Below are 16510 nucleotides of genomic sequence, written 5' to 3' on the forward strand. Positions count from 1 at the left end.
TGTTTTAATGCTGATTACTGTGGGTATATTTTATCATGCTAATACAACTTAAAATTTATGAAATGTGTTATTACCAGTAATTGTCTTTTATTGACAAAATAACTGCAAATATATGGCAACATCTTCCTAAAATGGGTTTGTAACTAGCAAATGATCATTTGCACATCTGCCTTTTCTTGTTCTTACACCTTACAGCAACATAAGCAATAAAATGAACATTATGTGTCTTCATCAAATCTAAACAAGCTCTTTAAATGTACATAGACTCGGTTTATCTCAGCTAAGTGAAGCAGAAAAGAGAAGAAAATATTTGCAACATTAGACACAGGAAAATGCAAATTGAATCCAATTGAATAAAAATCAGCTTTGATAGAATTATGTGTTTCAACGTTCAGGTTTGTTTAGTCCCTCGACTAGTATAGACCTGGTTTTAAAAGTAGAATTGGCTCAAGGCACAGAGTAGAGAGCTGTGTATATTGGAGGATTCAAGGGGGCCCCCTCTCAAAATATGCATCTCACTGGTTTGCCCTTGTGCACTCTTCTCTCTATGCAGGGAAATTCCCTGTAGTAGTACCAAAGCTGAGGTCGGTACCACCAAAGGAATGCTTAACATGCATGGATGCCACCTGACAGTAGAGACAGGCTCCCAGCCAGGATATTGTATAAGAAGAACAGCACTTCTTCTTTTTCCCTCTTTGCTATGCTCTTAAAAATCAGAGTATCGATTTAATTTGTTGTCACTGTGGATGTTTAGAATATTCAGAGATGATACAGAAAACAGAAGTCTGGAGGCTTAGGAGAGGGGAGCATAAAGTTGTGCAGCTGAATTCTAGCTAGGTTAGAGAGAGTGGGCAGGACACTTGACTATGCAGTATATAGCACTGGGGAGAAGGGTTCCAAAATGGAAGAAACTATCCTGGAAATGTCCTCTGAGCCATGTATTCTGGTCAGGGCTTGACAAATGGAAACTTAAAAATGAGCCAATAGAAACAAATTTCTGAAAAAGTTCATTTTGGGTACAAGAAATAGGGAAGCGAGGCCACGTGCAGTAGCTCACGCCTATAATACTAGCACTTTTGGAGGCTGAGGTGGGAGGATCACTCAAGCCCAGGACTTTGAGACGAGCCTGGACAACATAGTGAGTCCTTGTGTCTTAAAAAAAAAAAAAATTGCTGGGCATGTTGGCATGCTCCTATACTCCCAGCTTCGTGGGAGGCTGAGGTGGGAGGATCACTTGAGCCTGGGAAGCTAAGGCTGCAGTGAGCTGGGACTGCACCACTACACTCCAGCATGGGCTACAAAGCAGGACTCTGTCAAAAAAAAAAAAAAAAAAAAAAAAAAGACAAAGAAGGAAAGAAATAGGGAAGCGAGGAGAGGAATGGGGAAGATGATGATCAAGAGCATTTGCTTTAGAATCCTGCCATCTCGATTTAAATTCCTGTCTCTGGCACTTAGAATCCTGTGACGTGGGGAAAATGCTTCAAAACTCCTGAGGCTCAGACTCTTTCTCTGCAATGGGCCTGACTAGGAATTAAATGAGATGATTTATGCAAAGCACTCAGCAGAGTGCTTGGCACATGGGAACTGCTCAGTATATGTGACCTCTTAAGGTAATGATCAGGTATGAGGTGGCTGTCTAGTCTATTTTTTAGCAGTTTTAATTGGCACTACATAGACACTTTCTCACATTATTAGAATATATATGAACAATTTTCACAAACCATCAGAATCTCCACTCAGATTGAAATCCATCATTGCATGGCTAAATTTTCCTTCTTCATTCTGTTTAACTGCCAGTTGCTGAGTCAGACTCTCCAGTGTTGTTTTTTCCTTTAAAAAAATTATAATGAGAGATCAGTCTAGGAATTATAATTATTTGAAGACTTTCTTTTTCTTGGGCCATATATAATACATTAGCTCCTGGAAAGGATGCAGTGTTGATTTCTTCACCTTTTTACGTTCAGCACATTAACCTGAAGTCATTAAGAGAATGATCAGCAGGATTTTTGAAGGAGCTCTGATTCTCATAGACCCCTATAAAGTCTTGGCATTTGGGTTTGGTATGCCTAAAGGATATATGCCGGGATCCTTGGAGACAACCGTCCCAAATTACAAAATGTGCATAGAAATTTCATGGAAGCAACCTGTTTTACATTTGGAATGTCTGCTTTATTTTTGGCCAGACAGTAGAAGTATAGGAGTGGCATGAAGCCCAGAGAAAGTCTTCCAATAGTCAGGTGACCAAATAATAGAAACATAATTCACAGTAGTGCCCTCTGGTTGCCATCTTCCCAAATGCCATCTGTATTCCTCATGCAAGGGTAATGAAGACGTTTAAATATTCATTGCTAATTGCTTGTCAAGTCTCTGTACATCCAATGTGAGTGCCTGCTACTTGGACCACAATTTGATTTGGATTGCTAAGCCAAAATATTGAGTTGGCGAATTATTTGAGATACAAATATACCAAAATTAGATCTACAGAGACATCAAGTTGTTTAAGCATGCAGTGCACGATTCACATTCATGGAGAACATGGCATTACAAAATAAATTATTTTCAAGAAAAATATAATGCTTAATCTAAACCATATGAGACATTAAACTACTGTCAAATTAAGAAACTGGGTGACTTTAGGAACAGAAAAAGCATATAATGAACGGCTGACAACTTTCTCTTGAACTCTCCAGCATTGCTCTCATTGATGTAGTAGCAAAACAGTTTTAAGAAAAGCATCCATTGGATCTCATCACATTGTCTCAGGTTTCTTTATAATTATTCACCTCATTTTCTGAGGAACATAGTCATGAATCATTACTAGTGAACAACATACACTGCAGAACTGCTATTGACACAATAAAATGTTCACAGAAAGTAATCAATGATTTAAGATAATTGTATTACAGGTAAAGGGCCCAACTAATGTTCCCACCAAGAACTAATAAGATATTGAAATTCTTCACACAGTACACACTTTATCTCAATGAAGTCTCTGACAATGTGACAATTGTGCATACTAGATTAAAAAGTCTCTTAAGCCAGTGGCCTTGGAACTCCTGTACTCTATTCATCAAAGTATGTACATTATTTAATAGAAAACTATTTTTAAATTGTCAATCAGTATAAAATACAGTAGAGAAACTGGGACAAAATAGTTCGTATTAACTTTAGTTCTATAGAATTAAATAGTATTAAAGTTGAAATAAGTTACGCATTTAACACTGTAGAATCTGACTCGATTTGTTTTGTGTGTGAAGTTGTTGTTTTCAGCTGCTTTATATGTTTTGGATGTCTTTTGCTGAGAGAGTCAGCTGTATATATTCAGCTGAGCTCAGGAGCATCAAGGACACCAGCTTAACAGACTTTCTTTACAGTAAATGTAGCTGTTAAAACAAAAGACAGTTACATTTGAAAACACACACACACACACACACACACACATATTCCATCAACATGGTCTGATAGTCCTCGGGTCAATGAAGACTTTACTGTACTCTCTTTGAGGAATGTACTGGGCTTGGATCACCTCTTAGCTTTTGATTTAACAGTATAGGGCAATAATACTACACATTTTCTAGAGAGTTTTCCATTCTGAAGAAAAGTCTTTCAAGACGAAAAAGCAAAATGAACTCAATCAAAGTAGAAAAAGTATGACACGTTAAGCGACTTCCAAGGTTCTGAGTTCAGCTCTACAGATGCCATGCTGTCTTACCAAGAGACTAAAATTAACAAATATGAGCAGGAAAGTGACACTCAGTTTTTACAATAAGTAACCTATAATTAGCCACCACTAATGCGCCTAATATTAATAAAATGATTAGCTACCCAAAAGTAAAACTTACTATGCTTCTCAAGAGGATGTCAGTGGCACACAGTGGAAGTCGACACAGCAAGCTATACTTTCTCGTAATAGTGTAGTAATTTATACTATTTATATAAATTTAACTTTTTTGTATAGTAATTTAAGCTAACAGACATGTGAACAGGCCAAAGGAAAGGTGACTGCAGGAACTGGAGAACATGAGGTATGCCTTTAATTAAAGCAGATTACAACGGCATGTAAATCAAAATGATAACGTTGCCACATTTTTTAAAAAAGTGTGGACAATACATTCAGAAGACAAAGAAACTGATGTGAGGAGGAGATAATAACAACTTAAGTAAAAAATAATTATCCTATAATTCCATATGAAAACTGATCCTATAAAGTTGATACATAGTACTTATGTATAAAAGTAGATATAAATTCATATGTGGTTAGGTGTCTAGGTAATATATTGAACCACCAAAAAAATGAATTGGATTTAAGAATAGTTCCCAAAAGTTTAAATTCAACTGAATGGCATATAGGAGGGGAAAGAATCAGCTAAATGCTATAAAGCAGAAGTACTGATACACTAGAAAAATCTCTCCTACTTTATCCTTTTAATCCCACCTGTCTCTGGCCATCCCCTCTCTGAAGGGTTCACCTATGCACTATCATGTATAAAGCTCAACCATTTGAGATTCTGTTCTGTGGGTTAAATATTTCCTTTTCTAAAAGTGTCTGTTCATAAGAGCAAATACTACTGGAAAAGGTAATATTTTGATTCTCAAAGTTCTTATAAATAAAATAATCTTTTCTAAATAGAGGCAACTGGAACAAAACAAGGACAGTAGATTTCAGGTAAGCAGAGGGTTAAGAGGGAAGATGTTGAAAATGGGAAACACCCAAGAAACTGATTTTGGGAAAACAAATATATGTTGATGGGCACAAGTGACCATTTTTTACCAATCTTATAATCTGATAAAAATCATGTTAGTGATATCAATCTTATAATATGATAAAAATCATGACTCTGATAAAAATCATGTTAGTCAAGAGTTTGTGCAGAAAAATAGCATCCCCTTCCCCGATTTAAAGATCTGTATTCTGGAACACAAATCCAGCCCAGCACTTAGAAATGCTGATATGAAAATGACAAGAGTCATTGGTCTTTTCTCCTTTACCTTCTTTTTATTAGAGAGAAAGCAAAAAAAAGAAGAAAAGTAAATACATTTAAAGGAATACTCTCCAAAATTCTAAATGCCCTGAATGATGTCAGAATAGAGGGCAAAAGTAGATTAATTACAACAAAGTAGTCAACATGTTAAAGTCCCGGGGTATGGGCCAAATAAGATGACCTGCATGCTTTCTCTCTTGAATAAAAACTAGCAATGGGATAACAACTAGATTCCTTTGGAAAGATGAGTCTTATCTACCTAATCACGTCTTTACAACTCTGCAGGTTTGCTGAGATCAAGGAGAAACATTAGGTTAAGTCTGTTTAAAAACAGACTTGAAAAAATCTTCTGATTTTATGTTGACTTGAAAAAAGATCCAAGTGAATTGTATCTCATCAACAGAAGAAAGTTGTAGACCGCATGGTTTCCTGGGTGCAAATGAATAACTCCAAAATCTGACATACAGAAAACTATTATTAATGTATTAATATTCACTTGGGGGACTTGGTAGCTGGTCTTGTGATCTGTGACTTATCCACAGACTTGCATAATGGAAAACAGCATGTGTACTCTTTGCACATAATCCCAGGCTATGGTGGGAATCAAAAAGGACAGCCAAGAAACAGCTAAAGAGATATGGACACTTTGTTGATTGGAAGTGGTCAGTATCAATTCATACTTCTAAGCCAAAAACCATTCTAAATGACGAAAGGCCACAGGGATTCATGGGAAGAGGACGTTTTTGAGGTTAGAAAATAATGAGTTTTGGCATCAGGAATATCACATTTTAACCAAACTCTCTGCCATATATATTAGCCATATTGCTTTAGACAAATTAATTATCCTCCTTGAGTTCCAGAATCCTAGTTTGTAAAATGATAGTTAAACATGCTAGATTCTCATTACTTTGAAAAGTTTAAGATAGATATATTTTTAATATTATTTTTAAAATGTCAATGGGGAAAATTGAAAAGACAGGGAATCTAACATGTAATAATTATAGAAATAGTTAAATTTCAGTATTAAGTAGTCTGTTATGATGATAAACTCTATTCTGTATGACCAAATATGCATTAAAAAAGGGAATTTTAGTAACAACTCTAAATATTGTCAAAAGTTCTCCCTCTTTTTCCTACCATTTACCACAATATATTTGATCATTGTTTATTATTTCAATTTCATACTCAGGCATGATGAGTTACAGTTCCAGACTGTAAGTCTAGTACATATTTTAACTGAAAAAATTTCCCTACTCCATTATTTCAACTTAAAAAACATCAAAAACAACTGAGAATTCACTATTTTTGCAAAGTTTCTAATAGGCATCCTATGTTGATATTTCACGGAGCAGTCAAAACAAAGGAACACACAAACTGTACTTTAGAGGTAGATATTTCCTTAGTTACCTAATCCTAAATTAAACAGTGCATGAGTAGATAAGTCTTCTATTACTCCCTGAAACTGGGATTCAGCTAAGTGATGAGCTTTGGTCTCTACCAGACAAACATACACAAAGAGATGGGCTGTGGATCAGCTATCATAATGCACATCCCTGAAATAAAGCTCACAAAGCTATAAAACTCATAAAAAGCACATGCATGAAATGACAGAATAGAGTGTGACTGTCAAATGTTGACTCAGTAACAGTTAAACCCCTTCTGGCTGCACTTCTTTATGGTCTCCTACTATATTAATGACATGGGAAGAAAGAAGAAACAAAAAAAGGTTTTTAACCCTCTAATTATGTGAACCTCACAGACCACCAAAGAAGATGAAAGATTATTTATAATGTCATAATGATTTATCAGTTGGAGATTCTTTTCATCAGCTTAAGTATAAAGAAATAATTCACATGTCTACTCTTTAACCTCCCGGTTTCACTCTTGCTTATTAATATCTCAATTTTTAAGAAAATACCATCTACCCACATACTATAACACTGAAAATGGGAGAAAAAGCTTTCTTGTAAGTTATGTATAAATGACATATAAACTATGTATGTGTGCACACAAATACACACTCACACAAATACACACTTTCCTCTAACTCTAACAACAGTACATGTTGAAGAGATCTGTCACTAATTTTACCTCTATTGAGTGTGAATTTATCCATTAGAATATCCATAGAACCTTTGGTATTCTGGAATTTAATAATCCTTGAAGAAAAGAGAATTTTTCTATTCATTTTCTCCATCGAGAATTATAGCAAGATATGAACTAAGGGGATGGAAAGGTCCATATACATCCTCTGGCCTAGTCATCCACAAAATCCACCTGATTTAATTCTGATTTTTTTCCCTTTCTGAATTCCCTCATGAATTAAAACCCATAATTTTGTTCCACAATCTAATTTCCTTTTGTAAAATTTGGTAGCTAGCTTCATGAAAAGTTGCTTGTATAATTCTGACTCAACTTCTTAGCAGGTTAATTTCATCAGGATTTCTGATCATGTGAAATGTATCAGCAGATCAAGATAAGCAGTACTACAAAGTCAAAGATGGTTCAGAAACACATAGTGTAGAAATTTGAGAGTTTTGATCTAGGTGAATAACTTTTCAAGATCTTAAAATGACTTGATAACACTGATGAATCCTTATTAATGATTTTCAAAGAATGATTTTAAAATGGGAGGAATATTTCAAAACTGATGACAAATATCTAATTTTGATTTTTATGAAGAAAGAAAGAAATTTGAAGAAATATGACTTTAGCACCTAATGTATACTCCAGAAAAGATGGGGTTACCTATATAAGATTAGTTCAGAGCTCTTGGTAGAGGCTGTGGTAATGACAGGAAGTTGGTATGGATTCACTAAAATAATGTTATAATGGCCTCATTTTCTTTTTAAATAGGTGTTGGAATGCAGACCAGGGAAACTCAATGACAATAATTGTTTGGACTTAACTCAGTTTAACTCAGTTTTTGAGCATCCTCCTATCTATTAAACCTTGTTGTCATAATGAAGAAATTACACAGGATACTGAAAAAAAGGGTTTGAGTAGAGTAGGAAGAAAAAATCAACAATCATTGTCTTTAAATATCTTAAGAACCTCCGCGCTTAAAAAGAATAAACAGCTATTGTTTGTGAAATAGAGGTAGAGTTTGTCCATATGTAGTTAGGAGATAGAACACTGATCAAAGACTGTAAGTTATCAGGTGAAAGATAATGAACTACTGAAGGAAGAGAGATCTAATAGAGCTGTCTATCCATTGAACGGTCTGTCTCCAGATGGAAGAAATTTCCACCTTCCTAGAGATTTTCAAGTGGTGGACATATGACTACCTGCGTAGCATATTACAGATACTGAAGAGGCAATTCAAGGTTGAATGATAGGCCCTTTTCATTTTCTTTCAAACCTTCAATTCTATGATTTTATGTCCTACTTGACTGAACTCAATATAACAAAACTGTTTTGACATATATCTCACAGAAAACAGGCTTTGATTCTTTTTAAACATGGAGATGTGCAAGGTATTTAAAGACAACTATTGCTGATATTTTCTTTACACTCCACTGAAGTCTCTTTTTCAGGTTCTTGTGTAATTTGTCATATTTTTATACGTTCTCTATTCATAAAAGATAAATTTTCTCAAAAGTCATTAACAAGTTTCAACACTTAAAGCTATGGTTTTGTAATCAATAATTCCATAATTCTTTTCTTAAATTCAAGGAAGACATTTCAAATTATGAAAAAAACAAAAATCTGATTGCTTTTCGAACATATTTTGTGAAGAGACTATCCAACAGTAATTAGACTTACAAATTCAGGTACCTTGTTAAAGACACACTTAAACATCCCCATTCAACATTACAAATTCAGTCCTTAAAAGAGAAAACCACTGCCACAGGGAGGAAAAAATCCCTATGGCCTGGATGTGTAATGTACAGAAAAGTTACTCAAAAGAATGTATAGGAAACAAAGAATTCACCAAGAACTTTACACAAGAATACTATCACAGTAAAATACCGGCCCTTGCTTCTTCGTCATGATGGTGCTTATGGTGTGTATATGTGGAAGAAGGGAGGCAGGAGGGGAAAAAACAAAACCTGGGATTTTAAATGTCTTTATATATGGTCAGGCTACAGCCAACATCTAAAGAAAAGGTTGTGTTGTTCTTCCAAACCGTGGCAGACAGACATATTATACATACTGAGTCAAATCAGAAGGGTTAATGTGAGAAAATCAAGAGGCCAACTAAGAAAAATAATAGAATTTGCAACCTACACAGGATGTCCAGTTGGTGGGAGGGCCACACAAATGTAAACACAAAAGTGGAATGTTATCTGATGATAATTATTCTATAAACAATGGGTAACTCAGTTACTGAGCTACAGAAACATATAGGATTACTTTTTTCAAATTTTCTTTTTCATGGAATAAAAGCTATAAAACTGTCAGCATGCTTACAAATGTACCCTCAGTAGCCAGTAGTTACTTCAGTTAAATAAATATAATCAGACCATTTTAAAGAGTCATGACTTGGTTCAGAAATGCTGGATCTGACAATAGAAACAGACATACCAGGGTTATAGTTCTTTTTTCAACTATCCATGGTAGTTTTAAATACAGAGAGAGAAAAATATATATTAGAATAGATATTTTAAATCTCTTTTTAATGAACAGCTGAAACGTCATCACTTGTTTTATCAGAGCTGCTAGGAGAAACAAAGTAACTAGGATTGAGTATATTGTTTTTGCTTTCTTGGCTTATTCTCCAGTGATGGGGTTTGGTGCACAGTGAAGACAGGAAGAAGGAAGGAAGGAGTAAAAACAGGAAAAATGAAGATTTGGAAACCAGATGTACGGATTGTGGAGATGGCGATTGCTTAAATGAAATATTTTAGATCAAGTCTCAAAAATGTGCTGAGGACTACACATGACCAATGCTGGGGCACAAGCGAATTGAACAGGAACTGGGTTACTTTCTGGATTTCCCTCTCCATATTCCATTAGAAAAGAGACTGGGCTTTGAGCTGTAAGAGTTCAGTTGAAAGACTGATCTACCCCTTGAATTCCTCTAGTCTTCTCAAATCTCAAGTTTAAAAAGATGTTTTAATCAAAGAATACTGTTCTACTTACACTACAGAGTGAGACCAAAATATGAGGGGAAAGCCCTGAGAAAATGTTAAGGTACAAAATAAATATCAATAGCTGTTATACTCCTATGACACAGGCATAAGCAAGTCTTTTTTATTTGTAAAAGAGAAGAGATGTGATTGGAAAGATTCAATGAGACCCTTTAAATAAACGCTACATTCCTCGTATTTTCCTAAAAGCTTTAAATCCATACTGGTAAAATAGCTTGCAATAAATATAATAAAGAATCTATCTAGTAAATATATAGGATAACTGCAAAACAAACTTCTCCTTAATTATTTCAGTGTCTTAATGTGTAAGTGTCTTGAGGGCAGCTGTTTGATTTTGAGGAGAAGGAAGGAATCAAGGGGGAAAAGGATGACCTCTCTTTGATAGACCAAGCTTTTATAAAGAGCAATTCTGGCCCAACAACAAAAGTGATTTTTACTTCACTTACTGAAAATTAGAAAATTCAGAAATGTGGAAATACATATGAAAACGTACAACCCCATAACCTTGGCATAACTACTGCTGACATTTTGTGGTATATTCTTTTAGTCTTTTATCTATGCATTATGGAAATAGACTTTAAAAAATATTGACATCATTCTATACATGGTGTTTTCAAACTTATTTTTTCAGGAGTACTATTGTGAGCGTATCCTCGAATCCCTAAACAAATAGACAATTTCAATCATCAGAGAGGCCTGTGGGTGTCTCTCTGAAAGCCCAATTTGGCATGCCCTATGAGTCTCATTTTATTGGACCATCCTACACTAACCCCTCTACCAGAATGATGTAAAGAACACAAGACTCTCTGTTTGAAAACATGCACAGCTTTTCTAGGCTAGAAAATTAAACCATAAAAAGTTTACTGGAAAAAAAAAAAACCTTTAAAAAGCTCCTTAAAAACTCACACCATAATTGCTCCCCACCAAGCGTGGGCACTTGCTAGCTGCAAGTAGTGGCACTGTGACAAATGTAGCGAAACTGAAAGCAGGCTATACTAAGAGAAAGAAAAAGTCTTCCACTGGCCATCTGTGAAAATAAGGCATGTGGCCATTAAATGCAGAGGCTGTAAATATACACAAACTCCATGAAGCAAATGGCAAAAAAGGACTAAACTTCAAGCTCAAACAAATCAAAATGTTTAATGCATAGTTACCACTGCTGGACGAAAACAGCTCTGATCTTTGCAGTCTGCAAACTCGGCATGGATTTCAATTAAATACCCCCAAAAAGAAAAGAAAGAGAGAGAAAGAAATGAAAAGACACAGAAGAAAACCGTCTAGAACAAAAGGCTACAGACAGCCTATACTCAATTTCTAAAAACAAACAGCCCCCTTAGCTTGCATTGGTCTGTCGAGCATGTCGATTGGAATTATTGAAAGGATGACATATACAGTGATGGATAGTGATGACATAATACCTATTTGCCTTTTTGTCATGGTCTTTCAAAACTGGCTGCTGTGTGCTGATAATATTCACTAAGGGGTTTTCCTCTCCCCTCCTGTCCCATAAGAAGTGTTCCCTAGCTAAGACACTCAGAATTAAGAAGGTTTTATGAATGAAAAACAAAAGGAAAGAAAACCTAAGGATCAAATGCCAACTTGCACATAAAAAGCTGGTCTAGATGTTCTAATAATCAGTTGCCTAGAAAGCCGTTTCCCTTTCATTTTATATACATTTTCAGAGTAGAGAGACTCCAATAATAAGAAGGCAAATATTCAACTTCGGGTTTTGCATATCTTTTAATTAAAGTCACCAAATAAATAATTACATGTAAATGTAGAGATTAAAAACATAATATATGCTCACTTTAAAAAGAGAAAATACTAATTACTTATGTTATTTTAATTTGTTCTTAGGCAAATTCTAACCAGAGGATTTAACACACTGGGAACGTTTTTCAGAAACACACACACCCCTAGTAAAATCTGCTTTACCACACACTGTTGCAAGGGTCTATCTTACTTTCCTCCAGAAGGATTTACCTAACATGCCTACTTCCTTTATACAATTTTTCTCTAGCTATTGAAATATCTATTTCTAATTTGACTTTTAGAATTCATTTTAGCTAAAGGCAACATTTATAAAACCCATCCGTAAATCATTCATTGAAGCATCTTCCACTACCGGAGAGGCATGGGTTCCTTCATATTCACTTTTTTAAAGCAAAAACCTGTAATGCACAATTCCTCACAGGCCTTCTCCTTATCTCAGGGAAGGAACATGTGTTAGATAATGCTGAACTACATACATTGTGTCAGTTTCCGAAGAGTTAACACTGCTGGCCCCATCCATCAGATGGCCAGCGAAGCATCAGGAAAGAATGATGGATGTAAAATTATTACAGGGCTGCCATCCGATACACTTACTGCCATTTGTAACTAATGCTGGGAATGACACACTTTTTTTCATTATTAAACATCCACATTAAGTCAACATTGGTCACTGTCATTTCATGTTTGGCACCCTTTTAAAGGGAAAGAAGAGGGTTGACAATGGCAGGAAAGAGATGGGTGTAATGGACGAGTTTCCAAGTGCCAGACAGAAAAAATTAACCTTTGTTTACAATCAGCCTATATAGTCTGTGGTGAGGCTTCTTATGAATATGACTCAGAAAGGGTCAAAAATGAAACTACTGTCATTATTGAGTCAATTCTTAATTAAAATATACACGTTATTTACCAAATTTCCACCTTATTTGACAGAAAATTACAAAGAATTTTCACTACAGCTCAGCAGAAAAAGTAAGACATTTTTCCAGCTATGATTTACAATGATAGATGAATTCATAGCATGCATTATGTGTTTATATTCCAGGTACACTGTAGGCAATTAATGTTCAGTGAATACTCTTCCTTAAGAAATATATGCACACACATGCATGCTTATTTTTGTGAGTGACATCTGTTTTACATAAGAAAAGCAGTACAGAAGTTGGTCTTAACATGTATATGGCGTGTATGTGAATATACTTTTATAGATTTAACCTGTCATAAAGCAAAGTCTTCTTGTGCACATGCTTGTGTGTCATTTAATTCTTTGTGAACCCCAGACAAGGTATAAGAACCCTGGACATGGTCCAGGCACATTGGCTCACGCCTGTCATCCCAGTGCTTTGGGAGGTCAAGGTGGGCAGATCATGAGGTCAGGAGATTGAGAGCATCCTGGCTACCATGGTGAAACCCTGCCTCTACTAATAACACAAAAAATTAGCCAGGCGTGGTGGCACACACCTGTAGTCCCAGCTACTCAGGAGGCTGAGGCAGAAGAATCCCTTGAACCCTGGAGGCAGAGCATGCATTGAGCCAGGATCGTGCCATTGCACTCCAGCCTGGGTGACAGAGCGAGACTTCGCCTCGGGAAAAAAAAAAAAGAAAAGAAAAGAAAAGAAAAGAGAAAGACCCTGGACATGTAATAGTGGAAGAGCAAAAGACAGATAGATGGCAACAATTATAAAACAAACAAAACCAACCAGTTTCATGAAGGAAATATTTGAGAGCTTTGATATCATGTTTATAATACGCCTGTGGCTGACAATCGCCTTTTCATACCCAACAGCCATTGTCCTTCTTTTCTTCCCAGCTAATATTACCTTTGATCTGAAGATAATCCCTTGATCTCAGAGAAGATAGGATTAGCTCTCTACTTTAGTGGTAAAAAATAATTCATGATCAATTTAAAGCAGTCTCTTTTCCTTTGGCCAGTAATGGTCTTAAAGATGTTCACATGACCCAGTTCTAGCCAATGAGATGTGTGTGGAAGTCAGCTTGAGAAGAGGAATGAAATACCCCCGTATGAATGAAGACTGAAGTTAGCAAAGAGAAAATGACTTCTCCTTCCTGAATCTGCCTGCCTTCATGCGGATGGGATAGCTGCAGGTGCGGCAACCATTTTGTGACCCAAAGGGAATAGACAAGAGAATCACAGATTTCAACTCCGATACCAAGTTGATGAACTAATGCCACCAAACTCCTACTCCTGAACTTCATTATGTGATAAAAATGAATCACTATTTTTTTAATTTTTTTTATTTTTTTGGAACGGACTTTCACTCTTGTTGCCCAGGCTGGAGTGCAGTGGCGCCATCTTGGCTCACCACAACCTCCGTCTCCCAGGTTCAAGTGATTCTCCTGCCTCAGCCTCTTGAGTAGCTTAGCTGGGATTACAGGCAAGCGCCACTATGCCTTGTTAATTTTGTATTTTTTAGTAGAGACAGGGTTTCACCATGTTGGTCAGGCTGGTCTCTAACTCCCAACCTCAGGTGATCCGCCTGTCTCGGCCTCCCAAAGTGCTGGGATGACAGGCGTGAGCCACCATGCCTGGCCATGAATCACTATTTAAGCTACCATATTCAGGTTTCCTGATACATGTAGTGAAACTCATTCCTAACAGCTATGACAGTATAGGTACAGTCTTCCCAGGATAACTATATTTGGAGTGAGTGACACAAACAGAAAAGCTTCTGGTCTATTTCTTATTTCAACTGAGTGCACTGGTTTTCTATTGTATTAACACTGTGTCGTGGGATCAGGACAACAAAAACTGAGCTTTTTATAATCTCTTATTAATATGGATACTTTCAAACACAAGCTCAAGAACCTGTACTTGACTCTGTGAACAAAATTGTGCCATCTAGGTGGTAATGAAGCAAAGTGTGTTTTTTACAAAACAAAATATGAGAGGCTTCTTTCTGTTCCTTCATACCTGAGAAGCTCACCTTTTCACCCACAACACTAATCTGTAACAAAGCCATGTGGCAAAAGATAATATTATTTGAATATACAATCAGTCTACAATTAACCAGAGAGGACAATTATAAATAATACTCTGTCCCACAGTTTCCAAGAAACCTGACACACACAGTTCTTGGGTATGCTGAAACACTTCCAAGAAACGTAAAGAAATTAAAAAAAGTCTCTTAGAAGTCTTCCATTAAAATGTGTTTCAGTAAAAATGACTTTCATGATGTGTTTTGGTACATATCACTGAGAAATCATTGGTCCCTATCTTCACACCTCTAATTGTTTTCACTGTCCAATTACAGCTTTTCAGAATTAAGACCTTCTAGCTGGGATAACCACGTGGCTGGCTATTTGAGATATGAAGAAAAGTTAATGTGTATAAGGCTGTGTACCCAAGAAAACAGATCTCCACCACAAGATATCAATCATCTGGAGCTCAGGTCATGATATCTTTTAGGTTGATGTAAAGCACCAGGCTGAACTTCTTTTCTTTTTTCCTTTCTCCCAGTTCCTTTCCTTCTTTCTTTCTGCTTTGTCTCCCTCAATCCTTACCTTACACGTATTTTCTGGGTTTAGGGAGTTAGGAGTATTATTATTATTATTATTAGTAGTAGTAGTATTAGTATTATTTGAGATGGAGTCTCGCCCTGTTGCCAAGGTTGGAGTGCAATGGTGCAATCTTGGCTCACTGCAACCTCCGCCTCCCAGGTTGAAGCAGTTCTCCTGCCTCAGCCTCCTGAGTAGCTGGGATTACAGGCATGCACCACCATGCCCGGGTAATTTTTTTGTATCTTTAGTACAGATAGGGTTTCACCATATTGGCCAGGCTGGTTTCGAGCTCCTGACCTCATGATCCACCCGCCTCGGCCACTCAAAGTGCTGGGATTACAGGCGTGAGTCACCGCGCCTGGCTGGCAGTATTCCTTTAGACAGAAAAAAATGCCCTTATTTTGGGATTCAAGTGATATAAGATGATAGTGCAAAATGTAAGAGGAATTTATCATATATTTTTTACGTCTTTCACTAAACACTATGGCAAAACTTCAAACCAATTACTAATCCACATATTTATTGGCCATAGATAATACTGAGTGATTATAAAAGTCTAATAAAAAGATAAGTATTAGAAAAATAACACAATATGCATAAATACATGGTTAATGTGAGAGAGAACATCTACCTTTGTCAACTCAAGTATATAACTGATTTGATATGGTAAGCAATATGGGGTCTTTATTCAATTCCTATGGGTGGGCTCACACACATAAATATGTAATGAGTAACAGTCAAATAATAATTTGATCCAAACTGTAAGCTCTATAAAGGCAGAACTCATATTTTCTGGTTTAATACAATACCTCCAGTACATACCACAGTCTCTAATACATAGCATGTGCTAATGTTGAATAATTACTAATTAAAAGATATAAGTGTGACATTATTATCTCATTTTCATGACTTACACAGACATAGATTGATCATTAATATTCCAGAAATGATACCCAAGTTATTTCAACAGGAAAAGTCAACCACAAACTAGAGTAATACCTGCTTCAAAGAGTTTCAATAATCTCAATTTCATTTTCAGGTGTCAGGGTAACATAAGGGATGAGATAATTCAGATCCTTTGATGGAGAAGGTTTCCTTTTATATTACAAGAGTTTGTCATACTATTATAATAATGAAACTACTTCA

The 16510-nt window shown here is 36.1% G+C and overlaps 1 protein-coding gene across 19 annotated transcripts in view; it reads right to left on the reverse strand.

Moving 5' to 3' along the window:
- Positions 1 to 16510, reverse strand: part of SOX5 (SRY-box transcription factor 5) — a 1034891-nt gene that overhangs the window by 14531 nt on the left and 1003850 nt on the right. For all 19 annotated transcript variants that reach the window (XM_050746696.1, XM_050746702.1, XM_050746700.1 and 16 more), the window contains one exon: positions 1722 to 1830. In XM_050746696.1, coding sequence (XP_050602653.1) covers positions 1722 to 1830 — 109 coding nt within the window. The remainder of the gene's footprint in view (positions 1 to 1721; positions 1831 to 16510) is intronic.

The sequence above is a fragment of the Macaca thibetana genome, chromosome 11, assembly GCF_024542745.1.
Source record: "Macaca thibetana thibetana isolate TM-01 chromosome 11, ASM2454274v1, whole genome shotgun sequence".
NCBI lineage: Eukaryota > Metazoa > Chordata > Mammalia > Primates > Cercopithecidae > Macaca > Macaca thibetana.